Source organism: Myxocyprinus asiaticus, chromosome 27 (genome assembly GCF_019703515.2).
Source record: "Myxocyprinus asiaticus isolate MX2 ecotype Aquarium Trade chromosome 27, UBuf_Myxa_2, whole genome shotgun sequence".
Taxonomy (NCBI): domain Eukaryota; kingdom Metazoa; phylum Chordata; class Actinopteri; order Cypriniformes; family Catostomidae; genus Myxocyprinus; species Myxocyprinus asiaticus.
This window is the reverse complement of record NC_059370.1, coordinates 36960787-36985435: the sequence shown is the minus strand read 5'-3', so window position 1 is coordinate 36985435 and position 24649 is coordinate 36960787. Positions and strand designations below refer to the sequence as shown.

The window sequence follows — 24649 nt, the reverse complement described above, 5'->3', positions numbered from 1 at the left end:
GGTGGAACACGGAGAAATCTCGGCTCATCCAGCAAGATGGAGATTGTATGGCCAAAGTTCAGATACGTACGTTGCTTCCTTGGGCAACGAGGCTACACCTGATAGCAGCAAGGCTGCAACTAGACGCAACTCATACTCTGGAAGCAAAACTTAGAAGGAATTTCCGGGTTTTATACTCTTCATGGTGGGGACGCGTTCTGTCTGCGTTTCATCCAATAGGAGTTGAGAGACTGATTCTTCAGAATTTCACACATAGGTGTAAAGTGAGCAAGGCTTAGGGGGGGCCTGGGTAGCTCAGCAAGTAAAGACGCTGACTACCACACCCGGAGTCACAAGTTCGAATCCAGGGCGTGCTGAGTGACTCCAGTCAGGCTTCATAAGCAACCAATTGGCCCGGTTGCTAGGGTGGGTAGAGTCACATTGGGTTAACCTCCTCGTGGTCACTACAATGTGGTTCTCGCTCTTGTGGGGCGTGTGGTGAGTTGTGCGTGGATGCCGCGGAGAATAGTGTGAAGCCTCCACACGCGCTAGGTCTCCGCGGTAACGTGCTCAACAAGACATGTGATAAGCTGTGCGGATTGATGGTCTCAGACGTGGAGGCAACTGAGATTCGTCCTCCACCACCCGGACTGAGGCAAGTCGCTACACCACCACGAGGACTTAGAGTGCATTGCAAATTGGGCATTCCAAATTGGGGAGAAAAGGGGAAAAGGATCCCCTATGACATCACACAATGCACTCTATGACAATATCATTTTATTAAATCAAAGGAATGGTAGGGTTTTTAAAATTCAGAGTCTTGGTTTAAATGAATCTAGGGAGATAGAGCTCTATGATATTATTCAATGTCATCTTTTTCACATTATTTAACCGAAGGAATGGTGATGTCTTGAAAATTCAGACTTTTGGTATTAAATAAATGGGGAGAAAGTGCTCTATGACATCAAATGCTCTCTATGACAACATAATCTAACATTGTTAACAAAGGAATAGATGTGTCTTTAAAATTGAGGCTCTTGGATTTTTAATGAGTCTGGGGATAAAACGCTCTATGACATCATCCAATGCACACTATGACAACACAGAACACAAGCATTGGTGATTTAACGTAAGGTTGCTACAGTCAAAGCTGAACAATCCTATCCCCTTTTTGTTAATGTTGGTCCAAACATTCATCATTGTTAAACTATTCTCTGAGGTGTATCCCAGCAACATCATTTGGAAGTTTTCACATTTAAGCATCTAATTACCTTGGCAACGGTGCTCTGGAAGTGCATGACTTGAAATTTTATATTTGAGTTGATTTTCATCATGCTGCCTGGGAAAACAAGGGCCAGAGTCTCCGTCGGCCTCCAAGACAAAACACAATTATGACTTAGTGACCTGACAAATTGCTAAAGCAGAGTGTTGCCTGTGCTGAGCTTTCTATTTCTCTAAGATTTAAATTAAACTAATTTCTCATTTGACTCGATGTTACATCATTCCCTTGCATCACATTCTGAAAGGGAAATTAAGTCAAAACTGTATTGGATTACCTAATAATTTAATATTATCATATACTGTATATGTATATATAAACATATGATTATACAGCAAGTCTGTAATTATCTCAAAATATCAGGGTGATCAGGAGGATTTGGATGCAAAGCAGAAATTTAATACACAAATGGACATAAATATTATTATTTTTTATTATTTGAGAAGAATGAAACCACAAAGTGATACAAAAGACATGAAACTAGCTAAGAAATTGCTTGTCTGGGACAATGGTCAATTATACAATTCAACATTAAACAAAAGTATTTGACTGCAAAATGCCACGATTGATCAATCAGAATCAAGTATTCCAGAGAGCTGTGTAATAAGTGAGAACGTTCACTTATTATTCCTTTGAGATGTCAAACAGGTGCTTTGGAAGTTCACATTCTATTATGACCTTATAAAGAACTCATTTAATGTGGAAAAATTGACCAAAACAGTCCAAAAACAGTCCTCTGTCTTTTTTGTTGTAACAATTTGAGAGTGAGTTAATAATGTTTAAAGGCACTTTTTAAAGAAACTGTAATGCTTAAAATAGGGCAAATCCATCTCTAAGTGCAAATCAGGCTACTATTATTGAACTTAGTGACCTACATTGTCCTTAAAGGCTATGTAACATTCCTCGAAATACAATAGGATTTTCCCTTGACTGCCATATTATGAAAAACGAATCAAAGAATCCCTTTAAACCATTGTTGAGATACAACATATGTTGCTTTAAGCTTTCTGACCATGACTGCTGCATGCAAAGCTTATACAATACCTTGGCATGGCCAAATTCATCAAATAAGTTATTGTCCTCACCCAGGTCTTCAGCCAAGAGGTATAGCTCACCTGTGTGGATGTCTGTCATGTTAGGTTGACAGTTGAGCGGGTCGAAGCCCACCCATTAAGTGAACCGATAGTCAGTGGAGCGAACAGAGTAGCCCATGACATGGATGTCAGCTAGATCGGGCAGGTCAGAGTTCTCTTGAATGAAGTCAGAGGGCCAAGGGTACTGGCTGAATGAGTAGGCTTCTCTGTTGCGGTCTCTCTCTGGATGAGATAGGCCAGGTTGGAGCCCTCCGTGCACAGCTCGATCTTAAAGGATTTAGAGAGGCAGCGGCAGAGAGGATGCAGCGCAACCAGGTTTGACAGCATGGGGAAGATATCCACAAGTTCCACCACACCTTTCTCACCTTGACCTGAAAGATAAAAATAATAAAACAAACACACTATGAGTTGTGTTTACTATTGTGAGATACAGATGTATAGCATTGTCTAGATTTCAAGACAACAAGTGATGGGGTGTTTAGACCTATTCACAACATGCCTGAATTTTCCACACCAACAACATGCAGAAAAACAAAATTTTAAAATGAAACACTGCATCTCAATAAACTCCTTCACACAGAGTCTAAAATATTGAACTGTATGGATGGCAAACAATTTAGGTATCTGAACTTTTTTTAGTGGATCACGAAATCTCAGCATCGAACTTGGTTTGAAAAGTTTTGGTACTCAAAATTCGCAATGCTGTATGAGAGTGGGCAGTTGCTGCAACAGAGTGTAACAGTCAGGTTCCTAAAGTTAAGATCCCATTCATTTTTACGTAGGCAAATTAACTTATAAACCTTTAAAGACAAACCTACCGTGATCTCCGAGTCTATTAATCAATAGTACTGTTTATGCTTATGTTGACGTCATCACTCTGCGTTATTTCAACTTTTTTGAAAATCGTGTTTAATAGAGGAATTCCTGGTGGAAAAACTACACTGCCCATGATCCTTAAGAGAAAGACCAATCAGAGAATTGCAGCCAACAAAGCAGACCAAACGAGCTCTGCAGTGACCGGCCATTTCCATGACGCACTGTGAATAACGCAGTCGAGTCAGCCTTCCTACATTCTCAAACTACTTACACTGGTGGCCAAAAGTTTGGAATAATGTACAGATTTTGCTGTTTCGGAAGGAAATTGGAACTTTAATTCATCAAAGTGGCATTCAACTGATCACAAATTATAGTCAGGACATTACTGAAAAAAGTCATTTTTGATCAAATCTAGACAGGTCCCATTTCCAGCAGCCATCACTCCAACACCTTATCCTTGTGTAATCATGCTAAACTGCTAATTTGGTACTAGAAAATCACTTGTCATTATATCAAACACTGCTGAAAGCTATTTGGTTTGTTAAATGAAGCTTAACATTGTCTTTGTGTTTGTTTTTGAGTTGCCACAGTATGCAATAGACTGGCATGTCTTAAGGTCAATATTAGGTACAACAAAAAAAAGGTTTCTCTAGAAACTCATCAGTCAATCATTGTTTTGAGGAATGAAGGCTATACAATGCTTGAAACTGCCAAAAAACTGAAGATTTCATACAAAGGTGTACACTACAGTCTTCAAAGACAAAGGACAACTGGCTCTAACAAGGATAGAAAGAGATGTGGAAGGCCAGATGTACAACTAAACAAGAGGATAACTACATCTAGTCTCTAGTTTGAGAAATAGAAGCCACAATTGTCCTCAGCTGACAGCTTCATTGAATTCTACCCACTCAACACCAGTTTCATGAACAACAGTAAAGAGAAAACTCAGGGGTGCAGGCCTTATGGGAAGAACTGCAAAGAAAAAGCAACTTTTGAAACAGAAATGAAAAGGTTAGAATGGGCAAAGAAACACAGACATTGGACAACAGATAATTGGAAAAGAGTGTTATGGATCTTAAACCCATTGAGCTTTTGTGGGATCAGCTAGAACGTAAGGTGTGTGAGAAGTGCCCGACAAGACAGAGCTACAGGAAGCATGGGGTGAAATGTCAACTGAGTATTTAGACAAACTGACAGCTGGATTCCCAAGGATCTGCAAAGCTGTCATTGCAGCACATGGAGGATTTTTTGATGAGAACTCTTTGAAGTAGTTTAAGAAGTTCTGGATTTTTTTTTACAAATTGTAATAGTAATTTTTCATGTTATTAATGTCCTGACTATACATTGTGATCAGTTGAATGCCACTTTGTTGAATAAAAGTACCAATTTCTTTCCATAAGAGCAAAATCTGTACATTATTCCAAACATTTGGCCGCCAGTGTATATATTTGCAAAGATATATTATCCACCACTTACAATTAGCAGTTTTTTGACATTGCTATCGCTTTTAATTCCATTCTTTGCAATGCTTTGTGGGATTGTAGTTCATTCCCTCAATAAATACATTAAGTATGCAGTCTTGTACCTTTGTCTGATTTTCAACTTTTTTTGCTTCAAATCTAAGTTTGTAATGTTCTGATTCACCTCGGAGCTGGTTGATTTGGTTCCAGGCTTAGAATGCTTTTAAAACAGGATTTTATGAAATCCCTACGAAAAAAAAAAAAAAAAAAAAAAAGAATGGTAAAATAATTCGTAAACCAAGACAGCTGGGTGGGCACTGTTGTGCTCTATTCCCGTTTTGATGGTATTCAGCAATCAACACAATTTAAAGAAAAAAAGTTATGTTTAAATCATGCAGACTTGTGGTTTCTGCAGAAGCATATTATCATTGCTTAACCTCAGAGCTCATGGTAGGTCTGTCTCGAAACATGTATTTATCACTAGTAAAATCTCTATAGGAGAAAATGATGGAGTTTAATGTCATAACATACACTATAAAATAAAAATAACTCTATGAGCGGGAAATCCACTTTTACCTTAAGTAAATGGCTTCAGTCCAGGAATGTCCTTTGAATTTAGTGGAGCAGTAACAGAATACAGTGCAGTTCATTAGAATAACAACAAGCACCAATGTAGAGCCCACTGTAGCAAAGACTCTCAGGACTTCTTAGATTCTCTATGCTGTCACCATAGTCATTACTTCAACTACTATTGCCGTGCACTTTCTAAAGGCTGCTACATAAGTGCACTTGAGAGCTGAAAGCAAGAACCATAACCAAAAGTACACTACCAATATTTACAGTTATTACTATTTCTTTCTTCTTTTCTTCATTATTTTGGAATAATAGTAAATTCATCAAAACTATTCAATAATACAAATGCAAGTATGTGAATTGTATAGTGGCTAAAAATTTTAGCTTCTGCAATGTAGCCACCCTTTGTCTCTCAACCAACTTAATTTATCCAGCTGAGATGCTTTTTAAACAGCATTGAAGGAGTTTCCTTATATGTATCCCATCAATTAAAAAAAAAATGGCTTTTTTCATAGGTAAATTCATAGGCACAATTTATATTTCTCTACAACATTAATTTCAAGCATTTAAGCACAAGCCATTAGACAAGAGTTTATAAAATCATAAGAAACATCTATTCGGTCAAATGTGTCCAAAATGTTAACTGAATGTGTACAGTATGTGCTAACACCACACAGTCAAACCTTGGTTTTGCACAAACAAAAATGTCAAAACAAAATAAATATCAACGCTTTAAATGGACCAATACTTCAGCCAGAACATCTTTCCCAGAGAGTTGATATGAAATGCTTGAGTGACTTCAGTTGGAGCCTCAGATTCTCATGAAGGATCCTGCTGTCTTCATGTCTTGACAGCTGCTTTGAGTAACGTTACCTTTGCCAAACTGCCCCCGTGTGCTCTGAAACACATTGATGAAGTGGAATGTCTTCTCCCCAGGCCAAGGGAAAGGTGAGGTCACACCTGGCTTCAATGGCACTCGGGTGGCCACATCAAAGTTGCTGTATTTGGCCCACTCACCATGATACTCTGGTCCCCAGATTTGGCTGCACTTCAATGTATTTGATTGTTTTCAGCCATTCTAGCATGTACCAGATGTAAACCTTAAGTCTGATCGCTTAGAAAAGTAATAGCACACCTCTCCTTAAACCACACACTGTGAGGTTTAATTAATGTCTGTAGCACAAATGGTGCAGGACAGGTTTAGTGGTGTAAAGTAATTGAGTAAAAATACTTAAGTATTATACTTAAGTATTATTTTTTATATTTGTATTTTACTCGAGTGCAATTTAAACAGAATACTTGTACTTTTACTTAATTACAGTTCCAAAGAAAATATAGTACTTTTTACTCCTTACAATTTTATTTAAACTTGAAAAGTACTCACTACATTATTGCATATAAATTTCTTTTGTCTTACTGGACTGAAGCCACCTTTTCACTGCGTCCGATAAAAGACAGGTGACAGACCAGAGGTCAGTCATTTCAAATGCAGTGTCACACGGTGGCTGTGTGGAGTTCCGACCACCTGCAGAGGCGGAATTTCAGATCTGGTTTGAGCTTTGGATACGTTTAAATATTTGTGCGACTAAACCGTATGTGACCGCTCGACTGAATGTAATGTATTCATGCAAAACTATAAGCATGAAATGAGAAACACTGATGGTTTTTGTCCTAAACTTCATTCCAAACATATGCTACTTCTAAAGATTGGACAGTTATGAAGTCCAAAATTATAATTTACGTTGCAAATATATATATGAAAACAAAAGGCTTTTTTTTTTTATCCCCTTTTCTCCCAATTTGGAATGCCCAATTCCCACTACTTAGTAGGTCCTCGTGGTGGCGCGGTTACTCACCTCAATCCGGGTGGCAGAGGACAAGTCTCAGTTGCCTCCACTTCTGAGACCGTCAATCCACGCATCTTATCACATGGCTCGTTGCGCATGACACCGCGGAGACTCCCAGTGGAGGCTCATGCTACTCTCCGCGATCCACGCACAACTTCACACAAAGCCCCACTGAGAGCAAGAACCACTAATCACGACCACAAGGAGGTTACCCCATGTGACTCTACCCTCCCTAGCAACTGGGCCAGTTTGGTTGCTTAGGAGACCTAGCTGGAGTCACTAATAAAAGGCTTTTGTAATTGTGCACATGTAATTTATTTCTACACTTGTCTTCATATTTAAATCATATCTATGAATTTCTACTCCCTATTTGCTGAATTATTATTATTGCTGTTGTTAGGCAACTATTAATTATAATAATAACTCTAAAACCAGCAATGACAATAAATGGAATCTGAGAACATTAATTATGAATCTGCTCAACAGCAAGGTTTGGTAGCAAACCTCAGAAAACAATTAATAAACCAACAACATTACTAACTTTCTTCAAAGCTTATTTTGAATGGTTTTATTATATTTTTTATCTTTCTCTATGTCTCAAGGGGCTGGGTGCTCTGACATCACAATTTGTGAGTGCCTTCTCTCATGCAACTAACATTGCGTGGCTGTGGCAAGGTTTTTGCAAAATAAAATTATGTGGTTCATTACACGTATCGCTGCAGTTCCGAAGTGAAATGTCCACTGTGTGGCACTAAAAGCAAGTTAAATTTTCTCCCGAACAAATGGGTTTTTAAGGTTAATGTTCTATCGAGATTTAAATCCACAAAACCGACCTCCCTACCCCAAACCTTAAACCTAAACCTAACCGATAGTGTCATAAAAAGCAAATGTGACACGAAAAACACAGTTTCTGAAGCAACCATGTCATTTTGTGTTGCTTCTATAACACTTTTGGCTCATGTATGGACTTGTGTGCTCTTCAGGACTCGTACCCCAGTTGATCTACCACACAGTTTGATCACACTTAAACAAGCTTGTAAATGTTGTTGGTTATGTAATGCATATGTTAAAATGAGTCGAGTGCTATGGTAAAAGTGTTTATATGTCATAAGATAGCATTGTGTGAGGAACAGAGTGAAAAGTAAGGGTTTATGAACTGATAATCTGCCGTTTTACTCATGATTTGAGTGAAAGGGGATAAAAGTCATTATTGTTTTAGCGCCTCTAGTGTTCATTCCACCAGGAAATTGCCGTGTTACGTACAACAGGACACATAAAAATGTAGTTATTGTAACATGATTCTTTGACCAGGCTGCGAATGCCACTGGTGGAGAAATATGACAGTAAAATTTAGTCAGAGACAGTAAAAAGGCGACTTAGCAAAACAACAGAATTTAACACAATCCTGTTACACAATCTCCTCTATTGATTTAATTCTAGCTAGGAAAGATGATACTTTTTACTTTTCTAATGCTTAAGTACAATATAATGTGAATACTTCTGAATTTTTTTACTTTCACTCAAGTATGGTTTTTAGCTAGATACTTGGACTTTTAATTGAGTAAAACTTTTACTCAGTATCAATACTTTCACTTAAGTATAATTTCTGAGTACTTTTTACACCCCTGGACAGGTTACATGCCAAATTAAATACTTATGTTTGGGAGTTTGTTCAACTATCTCACTTTAGGTGTGAGCAGTAAGTAATAGTGATGTTTAGAAATCACCTCTAATAATATAGAATCTCAGAGCAGACTGTGAAACTATGAGATTTAATACAAATCAAATGCTTCAATACTGCCATCTAGTGGATGTAACTTAAAATAAACAGGATGAATTGATAGAACTCCATTGAACAAACACCATGATCTGAGCTGAACACTATGGTTGTGTCATTGGTGAAGCCGAGATCAAAGGCGTGCAGAATTTTTCCGAATTGAGCATCCATGTATGACACAGAGGCAAGGTAGTGTTGTCAAATTTGCAAATAAAAACAAGGGAAAAAGAAATTGGGTTTTTCTTTCTAAAAGAAATTGGATTTGAGATTTTAACCTTGGGCCTTTAATGGCCTAGGGCCCAAAACCAACCACTAGACTACTAAGTAACACTTTACAAAAGCCAAAAAACATTCATTAGTAAACATTCAAGAAGATTGAACAAGTCATTAAACTCCCTACAATACAGGACGCAAATGAGTTTCCACTGAGTAAAATGACTATTCAGTTAAAAAAAATTTTTTGAACACTTCACAATTAAAAACAAAGGTAACACTTTACAATAAGGTTCCATTTGTTAACATTAGTTAACAACATTAGTTAACAAGAACTAACAATGAAATTTGCCTTTGTATTAGTTAACATAAGTTAATGCACTATGAACTAACATGAACTAACAATGAACAACTGTATTTTTATTAACTAACATTAACATAGATTAATAAATGCTGTAAAAAAAATAATGTAAATTGTTTGTTCATTATACCTAATTATTAACTAATGTTAACAAATGGGACCTAATTTTCCCAAAATGTAAAAAGAAAAAAGGGGTACAAATTAAATTTAAACATTTAGTGCATGGTTGAATCTCACAAAAATCTTGCATTAACAAAATGAAGCCTATTTTTAGGATCATTGCGATTTGTTTTTTGCACAGTGACATTATTTTCATGACAATTAAGCACATTTTACCCCAATTCTCATTACTTTTCAGTTTGTTTGTAATAATCATTATTCTTAATGAAGATTCTCATTAGATACTCATTCCTGTAATACCGTAATGAGAATCATTCTGTCCGGTAACAATTATTTATTTATTTTTTATCAACATTAGTTAAAGGCAATATAGCAAATACTGCCATGATGTATCAATATTTTCACAATTTAAATTATGTATTTTTTTTAAAGCATTATAGTAATGACAAATGGCAGGAAATGTTCTTAATTATCTTTAAAATTATGTCATAATGCAAAAAATCTAAACGATTCTGAAAACAGGCTTGATTTTCTTTACGCAAAATGTAATTTCCTATTTCTTTCTTTTGATTTTTGGGTGAAATATTGTTTGAAAGGGGTACAAAGAAGTCTGACTCCTGTTTTTTTTGTGTGTGTGTGTGTGTGCTGTACCTGAAAATCTTTAGGAATGGGGCCTTATGTAAAGCTCAGATTTAACGCCTGGACATCTTCCCTTTTGCGGATATCAGTCCAAGGGTTGTATGCCACATTGGGTAGATTCTTAGGGACATCTGGGTCTGGAGCCAGCGTCATGCTTTCAATAGGATAGAGCTTTAGATACTCCTATAACAAAGTAATACATTTCAGATTGGCAGACAGATTCTCGTATTGCAAGTAATTTTTTTATTGTGTGAAGGACATACCTATGGAATTCTGAAAGGAATATGTGGCTTATAGAAGCCTACAGCCAGGAAGAATGGATTCTTAGAGTCTTTCAAAGACTTCAGTAGTCGTATGGCCTCTGCTGTATTCTTCATGTCAGGAAGAGTTCCTGTAGACATCTCTGACACATCCACGGGACACAGCAAATTACTGTGCAATGTGCCTTCTTTATTTTTACTAACCAAAAAGATAAACATGAAATACTGGAAATAAACATCACAATCATGCAGAAACATACTCTTAAGCGGTATGTACCAAGAACTGTAACAAACTATTTTAAGCATTATTATGCTAAACTGTGCATTTTTTGTAAACTGCATATGATATGTGAGGATACTTTCTTATGCCATACAATACAATCCATTAAAGACCTCATGTGACTAGCAGATTACCATGCGAATGTCAGAATTGAATAAAAATAAGACAAGGATGTACAAAGAGATCAGAATGGTCTATCTAAACTTAAATGTGAGTCACTGGTATGACTTCAAACTGAGACCCAACTATCACTTTAGAAGGGACTTTTAAAGAGTAAAATAAGCATAATAAATTTGTCATTTCTCTGCATTATATTTTCTTTACTGCATAGACATTGGGGAGGAAGTGTGCACATCTATCAACACACACTTACCTTCCTCTTTTCATATTTAAAAGAGGGCGGATGATACGGCGGTACAGACCAGCTGTGCGGGTAATCATCCGAGTGGTTGGAGGCTTTGCCTTGAAGATAAGCACATAAAAGAGAAGTATTATTAGTTTAACATCATACAAGACAGTTAACATGGGAAAGGACTCATTTGTAAAGCTGACAAATTACAAATTTGTTTTTCAATAAATAAATTAATAGATAGATATACTGTATATATACTGTATATCTATCTGTCTGTCTATCGAAGAATGTGAAATGTCAGAATAATAGTACAGTTATTTAATAATAGTGGTTTATTTCAGCTTTTATTTCTTTCATCACATTTCCAGTGGGTCAAAAGGTTATATACACTTTGTTATTATTTGGTAGCATTGCCTTTAAATTGTTTAACTTGGGTCCAATATTTTGGGTAGCCTTCCACAAGCTTCTCATAATAAGTTGCTGAAATATTGGCCTATTCCTCCAGACAGAACTGGTGTAACCAAGTTAGGTTTGTAGGCCTCCTTGCTCAAACATAATTTTTCAGTTCTGCCCACAAATTTTCTATGGGATTGAGGTCAGGGCTTTGTGATGGCCACTCCAATACCTTGACTTTGTTGTCCTTAAGCCATTTTGCCACAACTTTGGAGGTATGCTTGGGGTCATTGTCCATCTGGAAAATTCATTTGCGACCAAGCTTTAACTTTCTGGCTGATGTCTTGAGATGTTGCTTCAATATAGCCACATAATTTTCCTTCCTCATGATGCCATCTATTTTGTGAAGTGCACCAGTCCCTCCTGCAGCAAAGCACCCCCACAACATGATGCTGCCACCCCCATGCTTCACGGTTGGGATGGTGTTCTTCAGCTTGCAAGCCTCACCCTTTTTCTTCCAAACATAATGATGGTCATTATGGCCAAACAGTTCAATTTTTGTTTCATTAGACCAGAGGACATTTCTCCAAAAAAGTAAGATCTTTGTCCCCATGGGCACTTGCAAACTGTAGTCTGGCTTTTTAATGGCAGTTTTGGAGCAGCGGCTTCTTCCTTGCTGAGCAGCCTTTCAGGTTATGTCAATATAAGACACGTTTTACTGTGGATATAGATACTTGTCTACCTGTTTCCTCCAGCATCTTCACAAGGTCCTTTGCTGTTGTTCTGGGATTGATTTGCACTTTTTGCACCAAACTACATTCATCTCTAGGAGACAAAATACGTTTCCTTCCTGACTGGTATAGTGGCTGCGTGGTCCCATGGTGTTTATACTTGCAAACTATTGTTTGTACAGATGAACGTGGTACCTTCAGGCATTTGGAAATTGCTCCCACGGATGAACCAGACTTGTGGAGGTCCACAATTTTTTTCCCATGATGTCAAGCAAAGAGGCACTGAGTTTGAAGGTAGGCCTTAAAATACATCCACAGGTACACCTCCAATTGACTCCAATTAGCCTATCAGAAGCTAATTGGCTAATTGCCTAAAAGCTTGACATTATTTTCTGGAATTTTTCAAGCTGCTTAAAGGCACAGATAACTTTTTTATAAAACTTCTGACCCACTGGAATTGTGATATAGTCAATTAAAAGTAAACAACTGTTGGAAAAATTACTTGTGTCATGCACAAAGTAGATGACCTAAACGATTTGCCAAAACTATAGTTTGCTAATATTAAATCTGTGGAGTGGTTAAAAAATTTGTTTTAATGACTTCAACCTAAGTGTATGTAAACTTCTGACTTCAACACCCCCTTCATTGATAGAAGGCCACTAAACAAGCTCAGTTGATGAGTAAAACTCAATAAAGCCAAAGTGATCCACTGCAACTGGACTAGTTACCTGGATGGAAAACTTTGCCCACTGATAAAGTGGTGTTTCCATTAGACTTGAAGTATTGGGGAAGTGTGGTATAGTTTCCTGCATGAACTCTCAAATAGGAATTGAAATCATACAACTTTGTAGTATCTGGTCTAATACTTGTTAGGAAACACACCCTAGTAGGTCCACAAACAGCTTGCTTCAAGAGAACATAATGACAGGTGTGCATCAGTAGCTTACTAAGTACATACTACAAATAAATCATAATATACAGTACATGTTTATGTTTTTGTTGCCCAATAGTAACATACACCAGTGCATATGCATTATAAAACACTGTGCTCATAGATGCAAGTTGATCAGTGTTTGGTGACTTGACCACTGGATCAGAGTAGCGGCCTAAATTTGGTCTCAAATCATCCGCAATTAAGTGCAAGATGTTAAGTTGTTTGTTATCTTTTGCAAACACATTCTGTTCCACAAGGTATAAAATCACAACAGGAAACAACATTTGAGAATTTACCAACATTATGTCAATATCCAGCAGGAATAACGCTAAGATACTGGTCAAATTCAATACTATCGCATCAGCATTTTGATTTTGTGTTCTATGGCATGTTCGGTTACTTAGAGTGATTTTCATCCTGCTTTCAATAGACACGCCCCCTAATTGCATTAACTCAAATTCTACTGGCTGTGATGAATGGGTCTGCCCTTAAAGTCACATTACACGTTTTCATCTCAAGCTTTTGTACTGTAGGCAACAAGTTGTTTATTCATTGGTCTTTATTTCTCTTTTTCTTTATTATGCCCATGTAAACCACTTTGATTTCCCATTGTTCACTCAAAAAAGTGAAAAAAATGTACTCACCTTGTGTATGAATTTCTGTCTTCTGCTGAACACAAATGAAGATTTTTAGAAGAATATCTCAGCTCTGTAGGTCCAGTGCAAGTCAACAGGTTTTGACAAACTTTGAAGCTCAAAAAGCACATAAAGGCAGCATAAAAGCAATCCATACGGCTCCAGTGTCTAATTCCATATCTTCAGAAGAAATATGATAGGTGTGAGTGAGAAACAGATCAATATTTAAAGGGGTTATGACATGAGGAATCAAATATGCCTTGATCTTTTAACATATAAGTGGTTAATGGACTATAAAAACATATTGTAAGTTTCAGAACTCAAAACTTCCTTCTCACTGAAAAAGAGCATTTGTTCAAACCAAGCTGCCAAAACAACTCGTTCTGTACTTCCTCCACATTGATTTTCATCTGACCGCCTCCATAACAACACATAAATGCCTACTTTATCTTGTCACTTCTATATTCCTGCCCAGCAGCGGTAAGCAGTGAGATGGCAAGGAGAGAGCCGGTCAGTCAAGAGCAGAGAGCCAATCATAACAGTGGTTGTTAACTGTCAAGTCTTAAAGGAGAAACACGACCAAAACCAAGCGTTTCTGGCAGAGGATCAGAATGAGTGTGGAAAATGATGTTTTACAAATATGTTTGTGCAAAAAACTTTACTAATATTGTAAGTGAACCTCAAGGAACATATTAAAATAAAAAAGGCATATCATGACCACTTTAAGCCCTTTTTTTTTTTTTACTATAAATCTCTACTTTCAAAGTGCTCTTCTCTCCTAAGAGTTCTTCTTTTGCTTTTGCCTATTCACATTCTTCGTGCATAACGCCACCTACTGGGCAGGGAGGAGAATTTATAGTAAAAAAGGACTTAAATATTGATCTGTTTCTCACCCACACCTATCATATCACTTCTGAGGAGATGGATTTGACCACGGGAGTCATGAATTACTGTTATGCTGTCTTTATGTGGTTTTTAGAGCTTCAAAGTTTGGACCCTTTGACTTGCAATGTACTGACTTACAGAGCTGAGATTTTTTTTTTTTTTTTTTTTTTTTTTAGATCTGCAGAAAGATATATTTATGACTTACAGTACATAAAGTGATGAGCAAAATACAAGTATTTTCTTGTCCCACAGCTTCTCCAGTCATCTCATAGATACAGCATGTTTCTAGTTCATTCTTATTCAGGTTCATAAGGCCTGTCCTGACCTGAGAAACTTGCCCACTTATGAGACACAGGCTTGAGTGTGATAATAATAATAATGTGTAATTTAATAAAATAATAACAGATATTGCATCATCAATAATTATAAGAATTATAAACAAGTTCTCTGATGATTTCTCCACCACTTTACATGAATAAAAGAGAAACCAGTCCTATGTGATCATTTAAAATCACACCATTCAAGTGTATGAAGTTCTCTGAACTAGTAACAAGGTTCATCAAAAGAGATTTGTTCTTTCACTGCAGCTCTGAGACAGCATGGGTAAGTTTTTCTTTTATGCTGAATAAGTTAATTTAATACTTTCTAAATAGTGTGGAGCATTTTGAGATACTATCGTATTGCAGTGCATAAATGTTCTATAGAAATAAAATATTTACTGATCTGAAAAGGCTTCAGGTGATATTTTCCATGTTGCTTGTAGCATGCATTTTTGGAGACATCATGAAAATTGACACCACTGGGGCATCGGAGATGACAGCAAATTGGGACAAATTAACCATCAAGGGTAGTTATGCCTTCATAACTTACCCTACATCACTTTTGCTCCAGTTAACACATTTTCCAAATATATACTGTACATATATATTTTAAATATATTTGTTCATATACATTCTAAATATATACACTTCATTACAGCTTATGGTAACAATGATTTCTTCAAAGGTGTTGAAGGCTCCAAAAAACTGGCTGAGCACGATCTGACCCGGATGGAGAAATACAAGGGTATAATCACCAAGGTTGCCACAGCAAAGAAGATGGACCCATCTGTAATTGCTGCCATCATATCCAAAGAGTCAAGAGCTGGAGCAGTACTGAAGGATGGTTGGGGTGACCATGGCACTGGATTTGGCCTAATGCAGGTTGGTTAGAAGAACTGGTCTGTATGAAAACGTAAGGCTGGCACAGATAGACTTAACATCAATTTAAGAATACGAGTGCACAAGATAAGCTCCAGGGTGTTTAATTATGCATACAGCAATAAATACTAAATATTTGTGAAAATTTTAAATTGTTCTCTTCTTTGCTGATGTTTCTCTCAGGTTGACAAACGCTACCACACTCCATTAGGTGCATGGGACAGTGAGAAGCATATCACACAAGCAACAGATATACTCATCGACTATATTCAAGCTGTTAAAGCAAAATTTCCCCAGTGGTCCCTGGAACAGCAGCTTAAAGGTAGACTTGTTCACACTAAGAGACCTGAAATTAATTTTAATATCAAGTGTGTACACATTTTGAGACCTTTGTAAGACTTTTTTATGACTGATTGGTTAATTGATTTATTGCATTTAATTAATAAGCTGCACTCCAATTAAAATATTGCCAATATGCACTGTGCCTAGATAAGTGTCACAAATAAAAGTATTAAGAATGTAGATGTTAAAAGTACACATTTTCATATGTAATGTTTCAGGGGGGATATCAGCCTACAATGCAGGTGTGAAAAATATCCGTTCATATGAGCATATGGACTTTGGCACCACAGGAGATGACTATGGGAATGATGTTGTTGCCAGAGCCCAGTGGTTCAAAAGCAAGGGTTACTGAATAACCTGTAAAATTGATATGAATCCTATGTTTGGAGAAATATCAACATGTGATTACACTGCAAAAAATTATTTTCAAGACAATTGAACGTGATTTATTTACTTGTCAAGCAAAATGGGATAAGATATTAAGTCTTGTTTTAAGATAAATCTGACAAAATTTGTGAACTTTAGACTTAAAACAAGAAAAAAAAATCTGCCAAATGGGTAAGCAAAATAAACTTAATTCAAAGGGAAAACAAGTATATTTTGCTTACCCCATTGGAAGATTTGTTTGTTTGTTTGTTTGTTTTAAGTCTAAAGTTCACTAAATTTGATTAGATTTCTCTCAAAACAAGAATTAAAATCTTATGCCAGTAAATAAATCACATTGTAAGAATGTTTAGATATTTTTACTGGAAAACAAGACAAAAATACTTGTCTTGAAAATGATTTTTTGCAGTGTGATTAAAGTTACTGTATTACTGAGAATATTACTTGTTGAGTATTTCTAACCATTGTTGATACAATATTTCTATTTTAACAATTTTAGGAATTGCTATATTTTGTTTACCAGTCTAACTAGAATTAAATTACACAGAGGACTGCCTTTTACGATATGGAATAAAATAAAATAAAACGTACTTATTCACTCAAACTATGTGTCTATCATGTAACACATGGGTCTTGAATAATATTTCCATATATACATTAAGGTTTCCAAGTAGCATATCTTCTGGAGCTTTGTCTATACTTCTCAGTCATCTTATTATTTTTCAGCCCTAAATGTATCTAGGCATAAGAAACCGAAAAGCACAGAGACACTAGACTTGGTAGGACGATCCCAAATTCGAATGTATCATCTAAAACCTAATGACAAAAAGTTGTTTAAAGAATTTCATTTCATCTGATTATTTTGCAGACACAATCTCTTTGTTGCATGTCACCCATATTGAATAATAGACCTTTAGCTTTTGAAAGCAAAACACAGTAGTAAGGAAATTTTGTACAGATAAACACTAGGTTTGCTCCGATACCAAAATTTTGGCTTCGGTACAATATCAGCCCTGGTACCTATCAATAAGTATCAATACTTCGGCAACAAATAAATAGCCTCAGATTACTGATGAAATCACACAGAAATGGACTTGATTAAAAGAACTGCATAAAGTCTTTCAGTTACAAATTATGCATTTTCCATTTACATTTTTCTGGATTTCAGCAAATTGGACCGTAAAACAGGCTTAACTTTGGAAACGTGGAAAACAGGGTGAATGCGATGAAGGTGATGTGGTAATATGAGGCGGACCACCACCAGACTAATGACTACCTATAAACTTGGGGCCCAGCTTACGTGAGGGGAGACAGAGTGGGATGACACGTAAGCTGGGGGCATAGACCGGTGTCGGTCCACTGACCTCTTAACCCGAGCGCCAGTCCGTAACAAGGCTTCTCTGGCAGCTTTCTAGGTGCGTCGGCACCTCTACAAAAAGGCATAGATGGATAGAACCTGAGCATCGGGCTCTTGAGCGGGGAACAGAGGGGGCTGGTTGCTGAGGCTACACTAGAAGGGTGATAACCCCGTAGACGGCAACGAGTTATGAGCATACTCAACCCAAACCAAATTCTCGCTCCAAGAAGGAGGGTTGCGAGAGTCCATACACTGCAGGGTCTTCTCCAGTTCCTGGTTCGCTTGCTCCACCTGCCCATTTGTCTGGAGATGAAACCCAGAAAACAAACTAACTGTTGCCCCTAGCTGTCGACAGAACTCTACCCAAAAACGAGACACAAACTGGGGGCCTCTCTCAAAGACCACGTCGACCGGGAGGCCATGAATATGGAAGACGTGATTAATGACCACTACCGCTGTCTCCCTCGCTGAAGGTAATTTGGGGAGGGGAATGAAATGAGCCGCCTTCAAGATCCGGTCCACTACAATCAAAATGACTGTGTTGCCATGGGAGGGGGGGAGACCAGTTACAAAATCCATGTCATGTGCGACCAGGTTCTTGAAGGCACCGACAGCGGTTGGAGGAGCCTGGCTGGGGGGGGGGGGGTTTACAGGAAGTCTTATTGTTCGCACAAATAGGGCAGGTGGCAACGAATTGGCAAACGTCCTGCACAAGCGATGGTCAATAGAAACACTGTCTAATGAGCGTTTGGGTACGAGTAGCTCCCAGGTGACAGGCGACATTAGATGAATGACCCCACTGCCCACTGGGCGGGCGGCGGGAGACGCGGTGTGTCATAGCGCTATGCAGACTTTAGCCTCCACCTCCCAGGATACCATGCCCACCACTCAGGGAGCAGGGAGGATGGTATCTGCTGGGGCGGTGGAGGTCTCGATTTCGAAACATCGAGAGAGTCAGTTTTGACATTCTTGGAGCCCGGACGATACGAGAGGGTGAAATCAAAACGAGTGAAAGATAAGGCCCAGCAAGCCTGCCTAGAGTTTAGACATTTAGCATTACGGATGTACTATAGGTTCTTGTGATCAGGCCAAACCACAAAAGGTATCCCCGAACCCTCTAACCAATGACGTTAGCCACTCACCCAAAGCCAACCGGACAGCCAGTAATTCCCAGTTACCGACGTCATAATTCCGTTCCATGGGGGTAAGCCGGTGCAAAAAGAATGCACACGGATGCATCTTTCCATCCGAGGGAGAGCGCTGAGAAAGGACTGCTCTAACACTGACCTCGGACGCATCCACCTCCACAACGAACTGACTAGCAGGGTCGGGCGGGCGGGGGCGTTGACCAATCCGAAAGGCATAACCAAATATTCAAAATGCCCTCTATGAGTGTGAAATGCTGTCTTCCACTCATTCCCCCTCCTGATACGAACCAGGTGGTAAGCGTTGCGTAAGTCCACTTCGTAAAGACGGACGCCCCCTGCAAGAGTTCAAAGGCTGAGGACATTAACGGCAAAGGACAATGATTCTTTACCGTGATGTCATTCAGCCTCCGATAATCTATACAGAGTCTATGCGAGCCGTCCTTCTTCTCCACGAAGAAGAACCTCACCCCTGCGGGCACTGAGGAAGGGCGGATGAGACCGGATGCCAAAGAATCAGTAATGTACCTCTTCATGGCCTCCCTCTTAGGAGCCAAGAGTTACTACAGCCGTCCTCGAGGAGGAGAAAAACCAGGAAGCAATTAAATTGCACAGTCGTACGGGCAATTTGGAGGGAGGGTTGTGGCACAGGACCTGCTGAACACCGCCCTCAGATCATGGCATGCCAACGGCACTCCAGACATATCAGCGAGCTCATCTTGCAATGAAACACAAGACTGGACAGGGGAGACAGCAGAGTTAAGACAATGTGAAGAACAAAAAGAGCTCCAGGCAATACAGTGTTAGAAACTATCGCAATTACTTCAGGTGAATGAACTATAAATCCCTTTAAACATCCAAGTTAAGTGTAAATAAATGCCTTGGCTCTGCTGTTCGCGTGATTGACAACTGGAGCGAAAACAGACAGCATTTCTGTGCGTGCACAGCGACGTGCGTGGGGCATGAGGCGATCGTATGGCGAAGAGAGTGGCTGTGTCCGAAATCATTCACTCATTCACTATTTCCTATATAGTGAATGGCAATGAGTGCACTAAATCTCAGCAGCGAGTGAACGAAATGAGTGAGTGAATTCGGACGCTGACGTGTACACCGAGTGTCGGAGCTCTGGGGCTGTCACAGAAACAACATCACATATGAACTTCTAAAACACTTGGCCTTACTTGTTATTCTTATTAAATAATATATTAATACAATAAATCTTCATTCTGTTTGTCATTTTTAATACATACTGTGTGTTAATATAAAGAGTAAACACATTTGATCAAATAAAGAGTGCATTTTAAAATGTATCTGTATGTTTTGTCTCTCTATATGTTATTATGTTATTTTAATCAAGTAATGATTTGTCAAAAAGTGATTTAATACATTCAACATGAAAGAAAACATTGCAGGAGTGAAGGAAGCAGTAAATTCCCAGCTCGTATGTCTTCCCCATGGTGGATTGTGGGCAATTAACCATCGTCGAGTGTACATCAAATATACACTTGAAATTAGAGTGCGTTGTGGGTTAGAATGAAAGTAAGGAACGAGTGGCTCACTCAGAATTCAGACACTCCTACAAAATGGCGGACACTCTAAATAGTGCATTATATAGTGGATAGGGGTGGTTTCAGACACAGCGAGTGTTCCACGACCGGGGTTGGTGCCCTACGCACTAGGTTGCGTGCTCTGCATTTAGAGAGCGGTGGTACTGCTGTACAGAACTAATTATCTAAATACTTACGACACTGAAAACTGTAACTACACTGAAATAAGAATCCGCGCAGGACTTTAAAAGCTATGAAATTAATTAATAAAGCATGATCTTGCTTTGGTTTATATTTCAGCATTATATATAATGTCCTTTTGGGACATTTTCACATTTTCACCGTAATAATTACTAGAAATGTTTCCAAACCTCTCTTATTGACAAATACATCCAGATCTGACAAGAGCCCTTAAAGGGATAGTTCACCCAAAAATTACAATTCTCATTATTTACTCACCCTCATGCCACCCCAGATGTGCATGACTTTCTTTCATCTGCTGAACTCAAATGAAGATTTTTAGGAGAATTTCTCAGCTCTGTAGGTCCATACAATGCAAGTGAATGGTTGGCAACATTTTAAAGCTAAACAAAATCACATAAGTCAACATAAAAGTAATCCATAAGACTCCAGGGTGGTTAAATCAATATCTTCAGAAGTGATGTGATAGGTGTGGATGAGAAACAGAGAAACAGATCACCTTCACATTCTTCTTCTTGTGTTTTTGGTGATTCACATTCTCTGCATGTCACCCCTGCTGTCTAGCAAAAAATGACAAATATTGATCTGTTTCTCACCCACACCTATCATATCACTTCAGAAGATATGGATTTAACTACTGGAGTCTTATGGATTACTTTTATGCTACCTTTTATGTGCTTTTTGGAGCATCAAAATGTTGACTTACAGAGCTAAAATATTCTTCTAAAAATCTTAATTTGTGTTCTGCAGAAGAAAGGAAGTCATGCACATCTGGGATGGCATGAGGGTGAGTAAATGATGAGAGAATTTTCATTTTTAGGTGAACAACCCCTTTAAAGTGATAGCTCAGCCATAATTTAATATTCTGTCATCATTTCCCTACCCTCATGTTGTTCCAAACCAGTGTGATGCTTTGCATTATGTGGAACACAAAATATGTTAGACAGAATATTAGGGACCGACACTCTTGTTCACCATTCACTTTCAAAATATGGAGATAAAAAGAAAATTCACTGAAAGTAAATAGTGACTCAGGCAAACATTCTGTCTAATATCTACTTCATGTTGCATGGAAGAAAGAAAGTCATACGGGTTTGGAACAACATGATGGTGAATGATGACAGAATTTCCATTAATAATAATAATAATTCTGTAGTACATGTTCAATGTGTATTATGTTATTATGTAATGGAATATAGGGGAGTTTACGTCTATTATGTCATTTGTGAAAGTAACGCGTTACTACTTGAGAACTCTTTTAATTGGATACTTTCTTACTCTTACTCAAGTAATTATTTATGTTAGTAATTGTACTTTTACTTGAGTACAGTTTTTGGCTACTCTACCCACCTCTGAGTATCAGTGAGTTGCTGACCATTTAAATAAAAATAAATTAAAATTATAGTTAAATAAATATCAGTACTGTATGTTTAGTATCAGTCAGTTGCTGACCATTTAAATAAAGAATAAATAAAAATACAATAAATAGCTAAATAAAAATCAGTACTGTATGTTTAGTATCAGTCAATGGCTGACCATTTAAATAAAGAATAAATAAAAATAAAATAAATAGTTAAATAAACTTCAGTACTGTATGTTTAGTATCAGACAGTTGCTGACCATTTAAATAAAGAATAAATAAAAATAAAATAAATAGTTAAATAAACATCAGTACTGTTTAGTATCAGTCAATTGCTGACCATTTAAATAAAGAATAAATATAAATAAAATAAATAGCTAAATAGACAACAGTAGTACTGTTTAGTATCAGTCGAATGCTGACTATTTTAATATTGCCAGTCAATTAGGGGCAGGTTGTAAAACAAGAAGCATTTACACCTGCTGAGTCAAGAGATAAACAGCGACAGCGGTGTTACACCGTATTCTGCTATACAAGTTCAGGGGAAACTTTCAACGGTGGAAAACCAGACTGTTAAATATTACATTTTGTAAAAGCAATGACTTGAATTGTTCAATTGAAGGGGGTACCAAACTGTGAATCCTGAATAAAACAGTTTGGTGAATACATGTTTACACATTAGCTTCCACTCAGCTGACAAGCAATAAAAGTAGCTATGTGGTTAGCTAGTTAGCTATAAGCTCGTTGTCATGGAGATTAAAAGATGGACGTTGTTTATTTACTTTCCAGCATTGCGTCTCATCAACTAGGTAACAACGTAGTGTGAAATCAACACTCAACAGACACAATCCACCATGCACCATTGTCTGCTGAGCTGCAAAAAGATGCTCTGACAAACTATAGCTTGCTAACAGCAAACAGATGTGATAAACATGAGGAACATGGTTGTCAGGGACAGGGTTAATGTTATATTAGTTATATTGAAAAGGGAAAATGATGGGGTCATTGTTTATTAACTTTCCAATATGTATTTCACAAACTAGTTAGCAACTTACCGTGAAGACACCGCTTAACTCCGACCTGTCTGCAGAACCACCGTCACCATATACGCTGATACCAATATATCTGTGAAGAGCTAATATCGGCCGATAAATCGGTCGGGCACTACTATAGTAAGTGTTGTTGCTTGTACTGTATGTGCTTCTTCAGTCTTGTTTCCTTATAGTCACATGGTTTTCCATTTGTGAAATTTTTTTTAAAAACCTACAATTTAAACTCATCTTTGGCTGTTTATTACAATTTATATAAAATTGTATTTGTATACAGGTAACCCTGATTATAAGTGGTTAACAAAATTTGACATGTCATCTTTTTGTATAAGCCAGACAATATTTGGTTACAACTCATGTTGATTAATAAACCTGTGTCTTGTTAATGCAATGCCAATGTTACTAACATACTATAAAGTAACAATTAAACAAGTCAACAAAAGTTGCCATCAAATATTCATCCATCCATTTTCTAAACCCAGATATCCTTGCAACCAACATCTCAGCATCTTTTCAAATATAATTTTTTGCATTGAACAACTGTTTGTATCCACAAAATCCACAGAATCTATTTCATCAAATCTTGCTAGCGTGGAATTGTATGACTCCTTTCTTCCATAAAAAAGGGAGATGTTAGGAAGTATGTTAGTCTCAGTCTTTCATTGCTCCTTTTTCCATACAATGAAAGTCAGTGGTGGTTGAAGCTACTTATTTTGCCTAGCATATCTTTTTGTGTTCAACGGAAGAAAGAAAGGTTTTGGAACAACATTAGGGTAACTAAATGATGATAAAAATTTTATTTTTTGTACTTTCCCTTTGATCTTTCGTTTCTTTAAATTCATCAGTTCATATGACACTTTGTTCAACCGTTTTGTGTTGTTGGTACTTGGCCATGTGTTTCTAAAAAATGGATCCACAAAGCAAAGAGACTTTTGTAGCCATGTAACTATAGTCTTGTGTGGAGTATTTCCTACCCTGAAAACTTGACCTGTGCATGAACATCCTTTTTCCTTTCATTTTCTATATTTACTTCCTTCTGTGGCTTGACATTTATGACTTCCTGTTATCATCTTGTAGAAATGACAAGAAATAGCAGGTGTTCTGTAATAATATGACTAAAACAAAAAGGGAATTCCAAAAGTTCTCTGCAGTTCTCTTATAGGCTAGTCCCACCCTAATAGAAGAACAGCTGAGAGAAGAGAAACAGAAAGCAGTCCCACTCGGCTGTCTGACTTTGCGACAAATCAAGTGATTTGTCTTTTTATAGCAATCCTGAGTCAAAATCATGGATAAGAATAAAATCAGTTGTTGAAGTAGACAGTATTTTATATGATATTTTGAGTGTAGTGGCAATCGTATCATTTTCTTTTTACATTTTACTTAATAAATAACAGAAAACTAAAAATCTACTTGCTGTCTTTTGCTGTAAGAAACCTT

At 37.5% G+C, this 24649-nt stretch overlaps 2 protein-coding genes and 1 pseudogene across 2 annotated transcripts in view; 2 read left to right on the top strand and 1 right to left on the bottom strand.

Moving 5' to 3' along the window:
- LOC127417577 (fructose-bisphosphate aldolase B-like) overlaps positions 1-24649 on the top strand; it is a 204357-nt gene that overhangs the window by 51286 nt on the left and 128422 nt on the right. The window lies entirely within an intron of this gene.
- Positions 1824-14938, bottom strand: LOC127417835 (iduronate 2-sulfatase-like; annotated as a pseudogene).
- On the top strand, positions 15110-17127 carry LOC127417581 (lysozyme g-like). The gene is made up of 5 exons (XM_051657605.1): positions 15110-15231; positions 15392-15475; positions 15634-15830; positions 16011-16149; positions 16388-17127. The coding sequence occupies exons 1-5, from the start codon at positions 15228-15230 to the stop codon at positions 16519-16521; spliced, it is 558 nt and encodes a 185-aa protein (XP_051513565.1). The 5' UTR covers positions 15110-15227; the 3' UTR covers positions 16522-17127.